The 18,784-nt window shown below is 42.1% G+C and overlaps 3 protein-coding genes and 1 long non-coding RNA gene across 5 annotated transcripts; 3 read left to right on the top strand and 1 right to left on the bottom strand.

Moving 5' to 3' along the window:
- Window positions 1-205: 205 nt before the first annotated feature.
- On the top strand, window positions 206-5,540 carry LOC124151140. Of its 2 annotated transcripts, none has more exons than XM_046523494.2 (5): window positions 206-467; window positions 1,367-1,471; window positions 2,721-2,838; window positions 4,748-4,830; window positions 5,248-5,540. In XM_046523494.2, the coding sequence occupies exons 1-5, from the start codon at window positions 278-280 to the stop codon at window positions 5,436-5,438; spliced, it is 687 nt and encodes a 228-aa protein (XP_046379450.2). In that variant the 5' UTR covers window positions 206-277; the 3' UTR covers window positions 5,439-5,540. The 2 variants fall into 2 exon arrangements, with proteins under 2 accessions (XP_046379450.2, XP_046379444.2); XM_046523488.2 differs by having other exon boundaries at window positions 208-467; window positions 2,718-2,838.
- Window positions 5,541-7,581: 2,041 nt separating this feature from the next.
- LOC124151166 lies at window positions 7,582-15,458 on the bottom strand. The gene is made up of 3 exons (XR_006863336.2): window positions 15,403-15,458; window positions 10,945-11,084; window positions 7,582-8,614 (listed from the first exon to the last, which is right to left on the bottom strand). It is a non-coding gene; the product is annotated as an uncharacterized LOC124151166 (long non-coding RNA).
- On the top strand, window positions 9,285-14,008 carry LOC124151158. Its single transcript, XM_046523519.2, has 3 exons — window positions 9,285-9,592; window positions 10,968-11,089; window positions 12,605-14,008. Exons 1-3 carry the CDS (start codon window positions 9,534-9,536, stop codon window positions 13,345-13,347), a joined length of 924 nt encoding a protein of 307 aa, XP_046379475.2. The 5' UTR covers window positions 9,285-9,533; the 3' UTR covers window positions 13,348-14,008.
- A 271-nt stretch (window positions 15,459-15,729) lies between the features above and the next one.
- Window positions 15,730-18,469, top strand: LOC124152774. Its single transcript, XM_046525833.2, has 3 exons — window positions 15,730-16,163; window positions 16,575-16,693; window positions 17,128-18,469. The coding sequence occupies exons 1-3, from the start codon at window positions 16,135-16,137 to the stop codon at window positions 17,868-17,870; spliced, it is 891 nt and encodes a 296-aa protein (XP_046381789.2). The 5' UTR covers window positions 15,730-16,134; the 3' UTR covers window positions 17,871-18,469.
- The last annotated feature ends 315 nt before the right edge of the window (window positions 18,470-18,784 follow it).

Here is an 18,784-nt window from a genome sequence, read left to right as displayed (position 1 = left end):
CTACGCAGACTCGTTAGTCCATCCAAAATGCAACGTCATATTTCCAGCCTAGTTCGGCAAGGATGGAAACTGGACTTTCATAGTCAGTTTACTCCCTTGCTTTAGGAAGATGTGTACCTTCAGGCTAATCAAGATAGTAAATCCTCTTCCGTCGCCATGTCAAGTGACTGATCATTGCCAGACAAATGCTTATCAGTCACCATTTTCTCGCGGCCTGTATTGAAAAGGTGATAAAAGACACGCACCTTCAATTTCGCAGTTCGTCTGTAATTCTACAATGAAACTGCTGGTTGTGTTTTCTGTATTCGTGGCTAGTGCCCTGGGCCAGAATGGCCTCCCCCTGACCCCCGTCTGTGCCCCTACAACGTGTATGGTGGTGCTGTGCATGTCTGCCCAAGGATGCGACGGGCGTATAGAGCCACATGGCGGCTTCTGTGGCTGTTGTCCGATCTGTGTGAAGCAACTCTGTAAGTAATGTGTAAATGTTTACTTTTACTTTTCTGGCAATCGGGACACGGTGGGCCCCTGATGTGTGGCGCCAGTTCTCGCTGTATAGAGGTTCGCTTCTTGACTGCTTGAATCTGCTAGTCATGGATTAGACGCCACATTCTCCAGATTAAACTCACTCACTCATTCACTCACTCACTCACTCACTCAAAATACTTTACATTCCCATACTTCCTTGTTTTCCCATCAGTGCCACAATGTATAAGTGCTACACACCTGAAAGTATAATTTAGGTCAAACACTTCTTTAGAGCGGTAAAAGAGTACAGTAAACTACGGTTATAACGAACTAAAAGGGACCACTAATTTTAGTTAGTTATAACCGTAGTTCGTTATACGCATATATACAGCCCGTTTTCAGCAAATGGGCGGGACCAAAAAACAGTTCGTAATGTCCGCCAGTTCTTTATAAGCGTGTTCGTTTTAAACGTTGTTTACTGTAGTACTATATGTTCGTAACAGAGTTAAATATTGCGAGTAATTTAAGATAAAACAAAATTCGTTTGGCAGTTTATTAAATCTTTAATTGCAGTTGCTAGTTGTCTCGGGCAATTCGTTCTACAACGTCACGTCCCCATATGTGGCAATAACTTGTGATCGTGGGTTCGAATCTCGGGTCGCCCTGATTGTTTTAAGGTTTGTCAGCATTTCTACCTGCTCGTGGCTTCCACCAAAGAGGTAAACGTCTGAGACCTGCATCACTTTGGGCTTTCCTCCCACATTAAACTGACACGCCGCGATATCACTAGCATACTGATCAAGATGGTGTTTAACCCAACTCACGCACTCACTCACTCACTCACCTCCTCTCATTTGCCCACTGCATTGTTCTCTAACCTGTCATGTCTTTCCACCGGAAGCTGCCGGCGACTCGTGTGACGCCAGCGCCAGTGATGTTGAGTGTGGCAAGGGTCTTCACTGTGATACTTCTTCTCATACCTGTGTCAAAAACACAAGAAGCACAGGTAACTTACACCATTTGATCTATGTTTACTCATTCCTACATCTTAACCTTTTGAAATAACTTGGACATCAGATGGTTAGACATCCGAGAACGTCCTTAACACTATTCAACTGTTTGTATGACGTTTTTTAATTCACGTTGCCCCTGGAAAATTAAATATAATTGGGGTTTTATTTCAATAATTATTTCATCTTACTATTCTCTTGTAAATTAGGATCAATCTAAAAGTACAAAGTCTCTCAAGGATGAGGGGCGGTCTGGTAGCCTAGTGGTTAAAGCGTTCGCACGTCACGCCGAAGACCCGGGTTCGATTCCCGACATGGCTACTATGTGTGAAGCCCATTTCTAGTCTCCCCCGCCGTGATATTGCTGGAATATTGCTTAAAGCGGCGTAAAACCATACTCACTCACTCACTCACTCACTCAAGGATGTAGTTAACGGAAAATAATATTTTTTGTATTTCTTGAAATATAATTTCATTTTTATACAGCACATTGTGTTCCTCTAGCTACAGTAGCATATGGTTTTGAAAGCCTGTTCAATTTAAATTGTCGGTTTTTATTTCAATATTGATCATGTTATGTTAGTGGGTACATAGCAATATTATGCCCTTTAATCAAAATACAGTTGTAAGAATAGCAAGGAGAATATACTGTAGGACAAAAGAGAGAAGGTTTAAACCCATGTTTGATGTTGAATGAAACAAACAGGAAGAGGTTATTTGATGTGTTTTATGCGGGTATCACAGTTGTGGTTTTGGACCTCAGGTTTGCAGCTTCCGGCAACTGTTTTCATTCTAGTCACGTTTTGATAACGTTTATTCAAATCCAATTTCCAACTGTATACTTTTTTTGCCCGTCAGTGTTTGTCAAGGTAGCCGTACTTCGAGACAAGCGGAGTGTTTATGTAAGGCTCCAGTGTAGATGGGGGGTCTCTCGGAACCATCACGTTAAAGGGTGCGTCAAGGTATAGGGGACATAGTGAATGAGGGTTGATTGTGAGAGTATCAAGACAAATGCGCCAACAACTGACACGTTCTCCTTCGTTCACGTTCACGGGGGCGGTCGGGTAGCCTAGTGGTTAAAGCGTTCGCTCGTCACGCCGAAGACCCGGGTTCGAATCCCGACATGGGTACAATGTGTGAAGCCCATTTCTGGTGTCTCCCGCCGTGATATTGCTGGAATATTGCTAAAAGCGGCGTAGAACCAAACTCACTCACTCACGTTCACGTTCTTTCCTTACCCAGCAGGGCCCTGTGCTCTGCGTCACCAGGAGTTCCTTGCTAAGGATCAGCCTTTACCCGGAGATATTGATCTAAAGTGTGAGACTGACGGGACATACAAGCCCAAACAGTGCATGGTACCTGGGTAGGTTCAGCGTGACATCCTCGATTGTCCAGGACATTATATCTCAACTCTCTAGCTACCCTAGAGTCGTTTGAAAGTGACGTCTTTATCTATAACTCACTCAATATCTTACAATCTCTCAATCACTAACCCCAGCAGGGATTACTCGCTCATAATAATAATTATTGGTTTGACCCTAGACTAACATTTAGTCTCTGAAATCTTATTTTACACAATATCCTTCTTGACTCTAAAAATAATTTTAAAAATCCCTATGCTGTGGAATAGAGCTAGCTTGTGCCGGCTAGACTTGCTTTTGTATGCATTTCTAGATTATTTATTTTTTATAAAATAAATATATTCCACGGTCATGGTGCAGGACTAGTTTGACCCAGGCTCCATTATTTGCAGGCCGCCCTCATATAGTTGGAATAGAATGCGGCGTTAAACAAAAGACAAACAAACAAAATGTTATCCGTTACCACAGAATGTTTCTCCCACGAGTATCTGAAATAATTTAACAAATGTGACAGCCTCAAACGAACTCAAAACTAACATCTTCCTTTTCATAACAGAACCTAATATCGTACATGCGGATTTTAAAAACAAAGCATTTTTTCCTCAGATTTTACAAAAATAAAATAAATATTTCGCTGGCCATTAGGGATGTCCTGAAAAAAATTGCTGTTGAAAAAGATATGTCTCCTTTCTCTGAAAAAGAAAAGCGTATTTTCAAGAACTGACCGAAAAATATCCTATCTTCAACCCAAATCCCAGATAAGGATATAATCTGATACAATGTGTGAACTACATTCTTGTTGACACATGCCGTGATGTGATTTAAAATGGCTTCTCGTCCTCACTCATTCATTTCTTGATACATATTCAATAAGAAAATGTTTGATGCGATACATCAACACGGCGACAAACTCTTTGTTTGTCAAATTTTATTTGCAATAAAATAATTTCCCAAAATATTTAATCAAGATATTCAAACGAATTATTTCGAAATTTGTAAAAGAAAACTCTCGCTCTTGAATCTGCGTACCAAATACGATTTTGTGCGTTCCGTGTACCACACTGCGAAGTCCTTATTACCCTCTGAATATACCCAAGCATAATACAAGTGAGGGGCACGGGTTGCTCATCCATCTGAGGTGCTGTCTGTGCAGACTGTGCAGACTGTGCCCCTTACGCGTGCCAGATACTATCGTCTTGGGTTCGAATCTCAGATTCGCCCTTTTCATGTTTCATATTTTTTTGCACTATCCCTGTGCTTGTGGGCCTCGCCAGTGTGGTAAACGTCTAAGACCTGCATCAGTTCGGGATTTCCTCCCACATCAAGCTGTGATAAAAAAAGTCCAGTTAAAACTCCTCAATTCCAACCAAGTTCGTCAAGAGTAGAAACTGGACTTTACAGTCAGTTAGCTCCCTAGCCCAGATAAGATGCAATATCTATCAACCTTTAAAAAAAGCAGAATTTTAAAATACCCTCACTATTTTGGCAAAGTGTTGGCGAGTTGTCTTCCTAAGCTCACTTTAATGAGTGAATTGTGTTTTATATGTTTTACTATGTATAGTCTTGTTAGTCCAGGTAAAATGAAACTCCTTAATTCCATCCAAGGGTGGAAACTGGATTTTTATGTTCACTTAACTCCCTTGCCTCGGGAAGATGTGAATATTTTACGCCAGACATAAATTTAACATAATGTTCAAAGCAGTGTTAAACCAAACCATCTCATTCATAACTTAGTATAACCTCTCCGTGCTTCTGTTGGAGAGGCCGTGTCGTGATTCCAGGTTATAGAATACTGACTCATTAACCTATGCGTGTCATAAGAGTTGTCTAAATAAATGGTTAGGGTGGTCAGAAATGACTTCGCCACTGATTATCATCATGCCCCATCACTTTCTTAAATACCTGTTTCAGAAGGTGCTTCTGTGTTGACCAAGACGGTAACGACCTCGGCTACTACACCAACTCCGTCGCGGACGCAGGCAACATGGACTGCAGTAAGTACTTAACAACGTGGTTTAGCTGTTCTATATTCACTGTGCTAATAATAAATATCAGGCTTCAAACTTGGAAATAGAAACGGCATGGCAACAAAGCTGTAATATTGGCCAGATCGATGGAGGTCATCCGCCATCATATTTTCTTGTTACATTAAAGCATGGGATATCTAGTGAAACCCGTTAATCCGTTCCCAAATTGAATCGAGTTACCAAATGTCCGGATTAACGAGTCATGAGTAACGAGGAATGTTCCCGTGTGAACGTTGCCTTCACTACTCGTCCGGAATCTGAGGTTACAGGTTTAACGGGACCACACGGTGTCACTGTATCATATGAAATGCAAATAGAAATGTTCGGAGTTAATGTTGACCGTTGTTTTTGTTGACCTTTGTTTTTATTGACTACTTTTTTAAGCGTGTGCTCGGGATAAAGCCGCCTACCTGAAGACTGGCCTCATCGGCAAACTCTTCTTCTGCGACAGCAAAGGCAGCTACAACAAGAAACAGTGCATGGGCTCTGTCTGCTTCTGCGCCGACAACAACGGCAAGACGCTGACCAACGGCCAAACTGTCAACATCGGTGAAATGGACAAGCTCCAGTGTTAGGTGTCGGATACTGCCATGTGCGGAGCATGTGACCCACGTTTCTTGTATACCCGGTGTGACATTGGTCTCATATATACGAGGAATACATCGCATGGAATAATTCGTCCGTGGTGTTCTATACACGGAAATGTACGATGTTGTCATTACCAGCCCCCAGCCCCACATGGGGTAACGGGTGGCCGAAATCGTCTAAGACGCCGCGATTCGCCGTGCAGAGTTGCGTCCCTTGGGCACGCCAGAAACCTATGATTGTGCGCTCGAATCCCGGTTCGCCCCGATTATGTTTCTAGGTTTGTCAGCACCATACCCGTGCTCGTGGGTTTCATCGAAATGGTAAACGTCTGAGACCTGCATCACTTCGGGCTTTCCTCCCACATTAAGCTGACACGCCGTGTATAACTGGAATACTGTTAAAAGCGGTGTTAAACCCAACTCACTCACTCACCCAGCCCCACATCCCTTTCATCATATTTCGGTTCAAGGTGTGGTGAGGGAGGTCGGGTAGCCTATTGGTTAAAACGTTCGCTTGTCACGCAGAAGGCCCGTTTTTGATTCCCCACATGGAAACAATGTGTGAAAGCCTTTTCTGCTGTCCCCCGCCGTGATATTGCGTGAAGATTGCTAAAAGCGGCGTAAAACCATACTCGCCCACTAACTGAAATTGCTCATTTTCGGGGTGCCATTTTGTCGCGGGTTCTGCCAACGATGTAATTGAGGGAACTGAGGCGGTGCGGATGAGGTATAAAAGGATTTATTACCTGTAAAAATATATAAATCACATCAACATGAATTGATGAGTCGAGGAAGAAAGAATGTCTTCCCTCGACAATGGCGTGACATAAAGTGGCATTTGAAAGTGTCCACGTCACACCCCAGGTATCAGCACGAGATACTGCTGGTAAAACAACCAGGAGTAAGGGTTGAGAGATGAAGCGTCCGTAAAATGAAACAGAGATAACTCTTGGCAATTTCCCTAAATGAATCCGGCGACATTCATAAGAATGCGGGATGGACAGGGAGTCGAAACGCACTTAAAATACATAGAAGAAAATATAGGATGTGTCCGACAGGTGGCGGGTAGGCTTGACTGCTCCGCCACGAATTATGCAAATGGCTTCCGCACGAGGTATGCACCCGTCAGTTGGAAACGTATATCGTCCTCAATCACACCCGCAGATGGGGCAGGCACAGCTGTATGTTGACAACACGTCACACACAACAAGGCATTTATAGCAGGTGACATGTCCCATGTCTTCATTCTATTTCCTGATTAGGGAATCAGCATTAACTCTTGGAACCAAGGCTGGCATCGGTCAAGCACTGGAGAATACATCCTGGTCAGTAGGTCTGGAGATTATATCCTATATATGGTAATAATTTAACACTTTGAACAAAGGGTCACAGTGGTGGTCAAGCACTCCACATCTGAGAAAACGTACACCTTTATTGATAACATGGTCTTGTTTATTGCATATAGCGACGTTTCCATGTAGGTTCTTACACCGTCGTCAAGCATCTGTTTTGTTTGTTTGTTGTTTAACGCCGCACTTAGCAATATTCCAGCTATATGACGGCGGTCTGTAAATAATCGAGTGATTAACATTACGAGCATCGATCCACGCAATTGGAATACGATGACATGCATCAACCAAGTCAGCGAGCCTGACCACCCGATCCCATCAGTCGCTTCTTACAAGCATAGTCGCCTGTTACGGCAAGCATGGGTTGCTGAAGACCTATTCTACCCCGGATCATCAGGGTCATCAAGCATCTATTATCCACATCTGGAGATCATAACTTGGTCAATAGTTTGAGGTTCACGGGGTGTGAACAAGGGGAAGACAACTCTGGAGATGAAGCTGGGGACTATAAGTGACCAGGCAACAGACCTTGGAGTTGTGTTTAGACCTGATTCCCATCAGATGTGTTATCTAAACAGTTGTAGTGAGGTGAGGTGAAATGGGGTTTAACGTTGTGTCCAAGATTATTGCGTTTGTACTACTCCGGACTGATGCCGACTTATAGTGCTAGCCCACTGAGATACCATGCCGCAGTGTAACATGAATACCCCACTCAGACACAGTATACTGACTCCGGGCCGACCAGTCCTTGTTTTAGCCCCTTAATGCCGACCGCCAGGCAGGGTAACAACAAGTACCATTTTTTAACGTCTTTTGGTATGACACGGCCGGGGATCGAACCCCGGACCTTCCGCTCTCCGGGCGGACGCTCTACCACTAGACCACGGAGGCTGTCAAACAGCTGTGGACCCACAGACGAACTTGTATTGTGTATGCCGAATACGTCACTAATATCAACAAACCCGAAGGGTGATACATGCCAACTGCAGATGTATCCTATAATTGTATTATCGTGTTGTAATCTTAGCTTCACAGAGTAAACTATTGTCCAGTGGTTTGCATTTTCACTCAGATTTAGTTAATAGATCATTCTTAACAGCTATAAACCTTTCAAGCTTATATCCCTGTCCACACAAGGACTGCATCTAGTGTCGGGATACTGTTTGTGATGCTGCCTACATGTACATGATGTTTTGGCCATAAGAATGATATGAATTAAGAGTATACTAGGAATATGGCAAAATAATATTTCCGTTTTCGTCAGATTATATTTACAGGTAAAGTGCAAGTTAATTTTTCAATTTTCAACCAAAATTCATTATTATTTTTTACAAATTTACATTCCAAGTATACGTGAAGTAAACTCTCAGATACAGGTCGCTATATGGCTGAAATAATGCCGATGCGACGTTAAATTATATCCCCAAATAGAGCAAGTGCCATCTTCAACTAACTTCCGGCAGTTAGCCACTTTGATTGGTGTGAGTAATACTCCAGTATCCCATTCCTCAACGCTGAGGCAATCTCCCCTATTTCAGTGCAGACTCAGTAACTGGTGGTCCATTCATCTAAGGGAGAGAAACCTATGATCACGGGTTCGAGTTCCTGTTTGCCCTCATTAGGTTCCAGATCCGGGTTAGAATAGGTCTTCAGCAACCCATGCTTGCCGTAACAGGCGACTATGCTTGTCGTAAGAGGCCACTAACGGGATCGGGTGGTCAGGCTCGCTGACTTGGTTGATGCATGTCATCGTATCATGATGTCAATCACTGCATTGTCTGTTCCAGACTCGGTGCGGTCCACTGCGGTGTTAAACTACAAATAAACAAACAAACAAACATTAGGTTCCAAGTTATTGTCAGCAACATATCTGCGCTCTTGGGTTTCACCACAGCGGTAAACGTCTTCGGAATTTTCAACGACATGATGAAGACACAGTTTAAAGTAGCGTTAAACTAAACTTGCTCACGTGCAATGTAGGTTTCTGGGTGGATACTTATGTATCTATGTATGTATCTTTGCGTTTCTGCGTGGTTTATTTTGCAAATTAGTGTTTACATTGTTTCTGTCTACTTGCTTCTTGTGTCACATTCATTGTCATTGCTTGTTTATTCGTTGATAGTATGTTGTAGAAATCACAGCTGATCACGCAATGCATGGAACGAACTGGTGTCACATGTTTTTACTTCGATCTTCATTTTTCTAATTAATTCTAATGCCAAAAGGCGGGATATCATCATGCAGTATTTCAAATATTAACATCCGTTGTAAAAAAAATACTTAAAAATAAAGAAAAAGTATCATATAAATATAATGTTGAACTACCACAAGCCAATGATTCGAACCCTGGCCACAAGATTCTTGACCGGATAAATAAGCTCTCTGATAGCTCTAATCAGGATTACTTCCCTTGTGATTGCGGTCACCAAGCTCCTTCCCAGCGCGTGACACCTTCGTTACACTCTCGGTATAGAGAGTTCCGGGAACGTACTATCGCTGTGAGGAGCTTGTGCGGTCATATGTCTAAACATTCTGAATGAGCAGAGTGATTCAGCGGTATTAGAAGCAGTGATCACTGTCGGCCACAACGCAGCTGACGTAAGATTACATCAGATTATCAAGTCTGCCCGGCGCTTCGACAGGTGTATGTCGTAGTCTCTCTCAAACCAGTAAACCTTCGATCGTACGATAGTCACGTGATCGCTTCCATATCGTCTGCAAAACACACAGGATCATGACAGATCAGGGTTCGGAGTCCAAAGCGCCCGATAGGAACAGTGACATCAAACCCAGGTATGACTGGACACACGATACCCGTTTTACCTGTTTAACGTTATGTCCCACCTCACAATTGAGTAGAATGTCGCATTTCAGTACTGTTCGTTGGGAAATATAATATGGAAGAGGATATGTGCCAAAATTGCATTATGACTGCTAAACGCTGCAACTGTCCGTTTTGTGTCCCTCCGAGACACACAGAGCAGTGCCTTCGAAGTTCTATTGTCGTAATGCCTACGAACTGAATCGCAGATTTGATTTATATAATATTCGCTTGTATTTCTTCTCCTCGTCGAGCATACGTGTACTCAACACTAGGATACGGTACATATAGGATAAACATGGCTAAAAAGAACGGGTAATTGAGTAAGGAATCCGACAATACAATGTGTATACTTTTACCATCATTCCTAAACGAATGGAAGTGGGTGTTCAGAAACAACAAGCAAATCATTTTGAAAATTATTTATGGAATGTTGCATAAAGAATGAGTGAGTATGGTTTTAGGCCGCTTTTAGCAATATTTCACTAATCTCACGGCTGGGACACCTGAAATGCACTTTACACAATGTACCAATGTGGGTAATCAAACCCGCGCCTTCTGCGTGACGAGCGAACGCTTAACCAGGCTACCCGATCGCCCCATAACGACTGTTTGCATGAAGCAAAATACAATATTGCATTATGAATAGCTTTATGTAATATTTGCACAGATTCGTTCCTTACGAGATTAGTGTTGTCTTTTTTCCCTAAATTTAACAGACGAAACAACCTTTACTTTAATTCTCTTATGTATGCCCTTCAATGGCAAATTTAGCTCTAAGGCCTCAGCCGCAGATGTTGTACACAACACGATCTCCTGCAGGCCTATATTATGGTATATATGCACCATCGTAACTGGCGGTAACGCTCTGCAGTAGTTGTCGGATCGTAAAATCAGAGAATAAACATATGGCTACGATTCCGGAGCCGACTCCAGTATAACCTGTCCCATTATAAGAGGGCACCTGTGACTGTGAGGGTTGCCTCCCTTAGCTGTACAAGGATCTCCTGGTGGTGAGTCCGAATCCAAGATTAGCCTTTATTTCGATCGTTTATCAGTCAGCACCAGTGCCGCGTTAAACAACAAACACAATTTTGTGATGCCAGGACCCTACATCAGGGTCGCTATATGGCTGAAATTATGCCAATGCGACGTTACATTTTAACTCACTCACTCACCCCAATATCAGGGCTCGATTCCCAGATTCTAACTTGTATTGATCCTTGGTTTGTTTGCACGTGGCCCGAGCTGGTGGGTCGAGATTTGCGTTACTAATATTGATGATAAAATGTCAAAGGCGCATTAAACACAACTCACTACTAACCTGTATTTACACTGTGTTTCCAGACCCTTCCGGGCCAAGTACCAGCATCTGGTTGACATGGGATATAGCTTAACAGTAAACCAGGAAGAATCTCTTGCAGTGGTGGAGGCCCCTGGACCTTCTTATGAGTCATTTGACGTCTATGGTAAAAAATATATTGAATGAAAGAAATACATTGATTAAAAGATATATAGATTTGTTTGTCACTTCAGGACACCTTTTGTAACTGAAAGGAGCTCGAATTTGTTGGGTTTTGTTTCTGCTTGTCCAGAGAAAATTTCTTTCATCTTCCTAAACCTGAGACAAAATCAGCTTTTCCAGCTTTTCCTTGAACAAAAAAATCCCTGAATAACAAATTACTTGTTCTTCGGATTTTGTCCCCAAAGTGACGAGATACAAATGGCATCATTTGTTGCTGTTTCAACCCGTTTCGATCCCCCACATAGGTACATATTGTTAGGCCCATTTCTGGTGTCCTGCTGACATTGCAAGAATATTGCTGAAGGTGGCGTAAATCCATACCCACGCACGGTTTTATGGTGCTAGCTCACTGAGATATCATGCAGCAGTTTAACATTGATACTCCACTCAGATACAGTATACTGACTCATGGCCGACCATACAGTAATGCTGAGCGCCAGGCAGGGTAACGAGTACCATCTTCAAACGTTGTTTTATATGACGCAGACGGGGATCGACCTTCCACTCTCCTGGCGGACGATCTTTCGAGAAGACAACGGAGACCGTCTATTCTGAGAGGGCTGAAATGATGTCCCTTGTGGCAATGTCAGGATAGAATGTAGTACCAATGCTTGTCGTAAGACTCGACCAAACGGAAGCTTGGATTGCTACAGTATCATTAGTCACCACTATCTCCTTTCCGTAACCTGCAAGAAGACTCGTCCCCCCTATCAATGAATGTTATGTGCGAAAATAAGACAAACCAATCTTCAAGCACTTAGTTCAAAGAATCCCTCAGGAATAATTTTTGATTTTATACATGTTTTGCATCTAAACATATACCCTAGATTCAGGTAAATGTGTTCAATCATACTGTATATACCGTAAGTTCCGATGTGTTTTAAATAGCCTCTGGAAATATACGTGAATCATTACGCAACATTTCTTTTGAGTTGACAATTCTTTTAACTATGCCCGTTTGCGCTTAGACAGAACCCAGTCGCAAAAATGGCCAAGAGAGGGACACGAGTCAATATACGGCTTGTCCCGGAATAACACGAGTTGGTCACGAATGCTTCTAACAGTATGTGAACTGTTCTATTGTGTGTCATCCTACGAATTACATATTTACTCCCTGACGTTATTACCAACAGGCCGTTGTGATGTTGCTGAAATGATGCTCGTAAGACAAATCTCTTCACAATGAAGGCGACTATGCTTGCCGTGAGAGGCGACTAACGGGATCGGGTGGTCAGGTTCGCTGACTTGGTTGGTGCATGTCATCGATCCCAATTGCGTGGATCGATGCTCATGATATTAATCACCGGATTGTCTGGTACAGACTCGATTATTTACAGACCTTCCGTCATATAGCTGGAATATTGCTGAGTGAAGCGTTTAACAACAAACCAACCAACCAACTAACCATTACAATGAAAACTTTTAACACATATTTGATTATGATATTTTGTCTTTGTAGGAAACTGTAAGATTTGGAGCATCATGAGACTCATGGGCGCCTGTAGGTACTTTGCCTATCATTATCCCTTAGATAAAACAGGACACTCATTCATGGACTATGGTTCAATGACAGATGGCATGTTCACATTCATGGCGTCCTCTCAGTTTGAAGTTGAAAAGTCCATGTATGATACTCAAGTTTCAAAATGGCCGCTCAAGGTCAACGTACAGCTCGGGTACATCGGGAAGTCTTCCACCAACTCCGTCAGCAGTTTAGTTGTACCTTCTTCAGGTGAGACATTGGTAAGAAATATCAACCAGATCGTTGCCATTGACAAGGAAACGCGCAAACCGACGCCATTCCCGTCATGGTGGAAGGAGAAACATGGCGAGAAAGCGGTCAGAAAGGAACCACTGATTATACAGAAGCTCTCCAAGCCTGACAACCCCCACACCTACACCTTGCGTGTGTCGTGGAGCGAAACGGACATGTACAATCACGTCAACTGGGCGTCCTATGTGGTGTACTCCATTGATGCCCTCCATCATGGGATAAAGGAGGGCAAGTTGAAAGGCATGGACAAGGAGGTGGTCAAGAAAGGAATACAGAGGATGCGGATGGCTTACTTTGGTGAATGTGTCGAAGGAGACCAGTTGACGGTTTACTTCTGGGAGGTGGAAGACCAGCCTAGAACTGTGTATTTTGACATCGTAAAGGATGGAGTTTCCGTCTATCAAAATACATTAACATACCATCAGTAGGAAAAGTATTTGTTAATCTATCACCCTGTTTAAAAGTAGACTCGTCAAGATCAACACTTCATTACCAAGAATGTACACAGCATACCATTGGCGACAGTACATAATGATTGCATCCGATGAATGAAAACCTATTCAACCAGAAAGACATTTTAATCTTTTATACCTAGATTTGCTTAATGTTTGTAGGTTTGTCAGCACCATGCTGGTGCAGGCTGGTATCACCAAAGCGGTAAACGTCTATGCAACATCACCAAGGGCGTTCCTCCTGCATTTAGCTGACACGCCCTGGTATAACTGAATTACTGTTCCAAGCGGCGTTGAAAAAAACACTTCCTCACTAAAATTCAAAAGAACATTAACTTAATTTATTCAACCTCGATTAAAGCAGTTTCCTTTCTGTTCTCAATGCCCCTGTTCATATGACCTGACCGTCTTTATAAGTGAGTGAGTTCAAATCTAACGTTGCATTGGCATTATTTAAGCCATATATAGCGAAGAGCCGTTTATTTAATGTTTGACAGGACAATAGCCATATTTGAAAGGCTGAGGTTCTTAAAAAATATTTAATCATTTATTGATGAAAGAGTCGAGATATGAAATCATAGTATCCATTTGAAATCATATGTTTTACTCATGTTGCCAACTATTTATTTTGATTCAATAAAGTGAAAATTATGTAATAATGCATTTTGACTTTGTCAGTGTAGAAGCATTCAACTGAAGGAATTACTGCTATACTTTGTATGTTCTGTTGAGAAAGGAGTCGCTAATAGTGATATGACTCATTAGTATCACTATGCACAGCGTCCTTGTTACAAACAACAAGATATATCATTGTGCAGGGGAATGGGTGCGTCCCATCATATGACACTTGGGTTTGTGTAATTATGAAAACAATATTTTTGTCTCTCAGTTGTTCAACAACAAAAATTATAGCTGGACATGCTGATTGTGGTGACCAATGTGTTGAAAGTAATAAAAAATAAATTGAACAACACCTTTCTGAAAAAAAAATGTTATTCTAGAAACTGGCCGACAAATTCTACCTAATGGCTACCGCTAAACAAAGGCTTCATATCGTTATAATGCAATGTGGCCGCAGAGGTTGAATATCTAAGACTTACGATTGTTACGAATTGATCGAATACCTGACTCCATATTATAGAGACTACCCAACAAAGTATAACTTTTCCTTGTTTTAAAACGTAAATATGCTCTAATTATATTATAATGTGTGGTGTCAAATGCCGAAACTCCGTGAAAATCCAGGGGTAGAACAGATCCCTAGCATCCCGGCTTGAGGTAAGTAAATAAAACCGGATGGCCAAGCTCTGTCACATGTCTTAATTTGTTTCATAACTTAAATCGTACTCTACAAAAGTATTTATTTTGTCCCTGTATACAAGTTCATTTTGGCATGTTTTGTACATGTTGTACGAGCCGACTTAATGGATCTGAGACCCGTGAAGGTCCGGATTAGAATAGGTCTTCGGTAACCCATGCTTGCCGTAAAAGGCGACTATGCTTGTTGTAAGAGGCGACTAATGCCATAGTAACCCAATTACGTGGATCGATGCTCATGATATCGATCACTGGATTGTCTAGTCCAGATTTGATATTTACAGACCGCCGTCATATAGCTGGAATATTGCTGATCGCGGCGTTTAACCACAAATAAACAATAACTTTGGATGTTTACGTCGTACATATTTATCCGTATGTTACCCCGACGGTTACCGTTCTTATCCGTTGGCATTATCCTGCCGAGAAACCTTCTTATTATATGATAAAGAATGTTATAAATACAATGTTTATTCCTAATACACATATTTTCCCCAAAAAACACACGAGCATGATAACCTCTATTATATTAGGCGACAGTAGAGACTTAGACGTGTTGAACTTAAAATTAAAGAATTAGAAATTGACCTTGTAATTTAGAATTGATATTTAAACATTGTGACCTAAAAAGATGAAAGCGGACATTGGCAAACAATTGAAAATTTATATGAAAGTAAATGTTTCGCGTTTTGCATTTGTACAAAATTTACTTACAGTCGGGTGTTCACGTCGAGTATATAATCACTACACCGCCCCATAGTCAGCGTTCTACAACAAGCCAATGACGTCTAATATAACGCGATATACTTAATTCATAATAAACACTCACGTGGTGTTCATGTCATATTTTATCAAATGAAAACGTCGCCCAATATGTTCCATAACGTTTCATATTGACTATTACAATTATATCCTAAATGTTAATTAATAACGTGTTTGTCGAACAATGATATTTGTAACATCTGTTGAGAACGTTAGCGTTCCCCTTTCTCTACCTGCCTGCCGTTCATCTACTATCTGTACAAACCAGACGGTGCCGCGGTTCCCCCGGAATATAATTCTATCTCTGAAATCGGTATGTTATTTTTCTCTATGGCAATATAACATCATGTCGGGACTACCCATACCCTTCAGTTGGATATTAGTGTCCTTATCCGAACGGTAAGGACACTGTTGGTAGAAAAGGGTTTTTTAGGGTCCACGAACAGTTGTAGGTTGGAAAGGTAGGCTCCACGGTCTGTTGTCCCTTTTATAGCGAGACGTTGTAGGTTGTGAGACTGTCTCCGTGTATTTGGTAATGATTAATGTTAGAATGATTTACTTCATAATAATTGAGTTTGTCATCAGTGGTGGACTTGACTCAGGTACGACTGCCAATTTACCCGAGCACGGTTCCCCTTTATAGACGAACAGTGCAGCTGAGGAAGTCATCAGCTGACGACCAACATGGAAAGAATGAACAGCGTGGAAGCCAGGTAAGAGCAAGAAGGGCTATGAGAGAATTGACCGTTTACTTTTCATCATGCAACCTCGAAAGATTTAACACGGGGTATTCCGAACGCCTGTTACGGGCTTTACGACTGAATCCAAACAGTTTGGACCATCTACTAGCCAATCCACCTTTTGTTCAGTTTTCAGTTTTGAGTCGAGAATTTTGCGAAATGTGTTTCAAAGGCGTAGTCGACAGTTTGAAACTAGTGCCGTAAAGCACAAGAACGCTGCCTTCTGATTGGCTAACGTCGACTCTTGTCAGTCATTGCATTGGTCGGTCAAAGTTCGCATTAAATGACAACTTAATTTAATGTCCCCTGATTTCAAATAAAAAGATGTTGGTTACCACGTGCACATTGCATGAAATATGTCTACTCTGGTTTTTTTAAATACAGACTTTATGCCCCATTCCGTCACCTAGAGAGAATGGGATACAGGTTAAGACTTTGGGAGGACGAGGCGCTTGCTGTTGTAGACGTTCCGGGTCCTTCTGACGACGCCTTTGACGTCGACGGTAATACGATTGATTAAGTAATAATAATAAAAGTAATATGATGATGATGATATTGTGCATCAAATCCACATATTTAATGCGCAACGTTGTAACCCCAATGGATCAGTGCTCTCAGTCTTCATGCTCTGTTCCCTGGGGAGTATACAACCCGTCCTGCCTGTAGTGGAAGTAATGGCGTTTGGCCTTGGTCCACACACACACACACACAATACATTTACTGAAGGGCCATATATGCGCATATTTGAGGGTTGTCTGGACAATTATAAGGGATAGGCAGGAACAGTTGACATGGTGGCAAGTGGTGTAATGTTCATGTGCAACTGGCTTTATTTACTTGAATCTGGTAGAGGAACTTAAACACCAGCTTACAGTATCAAAAGAATTGAGTTCTAGTTTATAGGGTTTATCTGATGACATTATTCTTTCCATTTCAGGAAACTGCCATGTGTGGAGTATTGTAAAGGTAATAGGTGCAGCTATGCATTTTGCACACAATTATCCCCTGGGCGAAAGGGGGCGATCCTTCTTGGACTACGGAAAACTAACCGATGGATTGTACACGTTTATGGCTTCCTCATCCTTTGACTTTGCGAGATCCATGTATGATCCCGATGTGTCAAAATGGCCTCTCAAGGTCAATGTACAGCTCGGGTACATCGGGAAGTCTTCTACCAATTTCGTCAGTAATGTAGTTGTACCATCATCGGGTGAGATATTGGTAAGAAACATCAACCAGTTGGTTGCCATCGACAAGGAAACGCGCAAACCGACGCCATTCCCGTCATGGTGGAAGGAGAAACATGGCGAGAAAGCGGTCAGAAAGGAACCACTGATTATACAGAAGCTCTCCAAGCCTGACAACGCCCACACATACACCTTGCGTGTGTCGTGGAGCGAAACGGACATGTACAATCACGTCAACTGGGTGTCCTATGTGGTGTACTCCATCGATGCCCTCCATCATGGGATAAAGGAGGGCAAGTTGAAAGGCATGGACAAGGAGGTGGTCAAGAAAGGAATACAGAGGATGCGGATGGCTTACTTTGGTGAATGTGTCGAAGGAGACCAGTTGACGGTTTACTTCTGGGAGGTGGAAGACCAGCCTAGAACTGTATATTTTGACATAGAAAAGTTTGGAGTATCCGTCTTTCAAAATACATTAACATACCATCAGTAGGAGTGTTTCCCGAAAATACATTGACATAGCTCCAGTGGGAGAAATCATTGTAAGTGCATAGACATATGAATGGGATGTGGAGAACTAAATGTATGGGACTTTAGTTCTGCAATTTGTCACAAGATTTATATGTGTAACATATGAGTGTTTATAAAATAAATGAGAGAGTGAGTATGGTTTTTGGCCGCTTTTAGCAATATCCCAGCAAAATCACGGAGGGGGACACCAGAAAGTGGCTTCACACAGTGTATCCATGTGGGAAATCGAACCCGGACCTTCGGCGTGACGAGCGAACGCTTTAACCGCTAGGCTACCCCACCGCCCCCATATGATAGATGAGAACGTGCACCTGTTCATGATATTTAATAAAAGGTATATTGATTGGTTGATATCAGGTAATGGATATTTGTTCAGGTATTGTGGTGTCGTTATTGACATGTGTTATTAATTTTGCACTAATGGTTTCTCGAAATGGACGTCGGTCATTTAATTGGATATTTGGGTGTGGGGGTGTCTCATCTCATTCATGATCTCTTATCTGACAACAATATGTATTCAAAAATCATTTCATGCTGCATAAAACATATATGCAATATCAATTATTCTTTGTCATGGTTTCGGTTAAAGTAAATGTGCTTGTAGGGCAAGGTGAAATTGGGTTTTAAATCGCATTCAAAATTGCTGCACTAATATAGCAGCGTGCGTGCACGTGTGCGTGTGACTGCTTGTACTAGTCCGAACGTATGACGGTTTTATAGTGCGAGATACCATGCCGCAGTTTTCGGATACCACCACAGATACACAATATACTGACTCCGAGCCGAATAGTCCTTGTTTTATTCCCTTAGGAACCGACCATTCGATACCCAGGGTTGGGGTTGGGGGTGAGGGGTATTTTTTATCAAGATTAGATA

This window comes from Haliotis rufescens, unplaced genomic scaffold, assembly GCF_023055435.1.
Source record: "Haliotis rufescens isolate VD_foot unplaced genomic scaffold, xgHalRufe1.0.p SCAF_4, whole genome shotgun sequence".
NCBI classification, from domain to species: domain Eukaryota; kingdom Metazoa; phylum Mollusca; class Gastropoda; order Lepetellida; family Haliotidae; genus Haliotis; species Haliotis rufescens.
This window is presented reverse-complemented; position numbering and strand designations above follow the sequence as displayed.

Bases quoted from the DNA above. Each gene is read 5' to 3' on its own strand.
- LOC124151140 (XM_046523488.2), top strand. From the start codon at position 278: ATGAAACTGCTGGTTGTGTTTTCTGTATTCGTGGCTAGTGCCCTGGGC. The intron at 2,839-4,747 runs GTAGGTTCAGCG...TACCTGTTTCAG, and splicing joins AAACAGTGCATGGTACCTGG to AAGGTGCTTCTGTGTTGACC. The intron at 4,831-5,247 runs GTAAGTACTTAA...TACTTTTTTAAG, and splicing joins CGCAGGCAACATGGACTGCA to CGTGTGCTCGGGATAAAGCC.
- LOC124151158 (XM_046523519.2), top strand. From the start codon at position 9,534: ATGACAGATCAGGGTTCGGAGTCCAAAGCGCCCGATAGGAACAGTGAC. The intron at 9,593-10,967 runs GTATGACTGGAC...CTGTGTTTCCAG, and splicing joins AACAGTGACATCAAACCCAG to ACCCTTCCGGGCCAAGTACC. The intron at 11,090-12,604 runs GTAAAAAATATA...TTGTCTTTGTAG, and splicing joins TGAGTCATTTGACGTCTATG to GAAACTGTAAGATTTGGAGC.
- LOC124152774 (XM_046525833.2), top strand. From the start codon at position 16,135: ATGGAAAGAATGAACAGCGTGGAAGCCAG. The intron at 16,164-16,574 runs GTAAGAGCAAGA...TTTTAAATACAG, and splicing joins ATGAACAGCGTGGAAGCCAG to ACTTTATGCCCCATTCCGTC. The intron at 16,694-17,127 runs GTAATACGATTG...TTTCCATTTCAG, and splicing joins CGACGCCTTTGACGTCGACG to GAAACTGCCATGTGTGGAGT.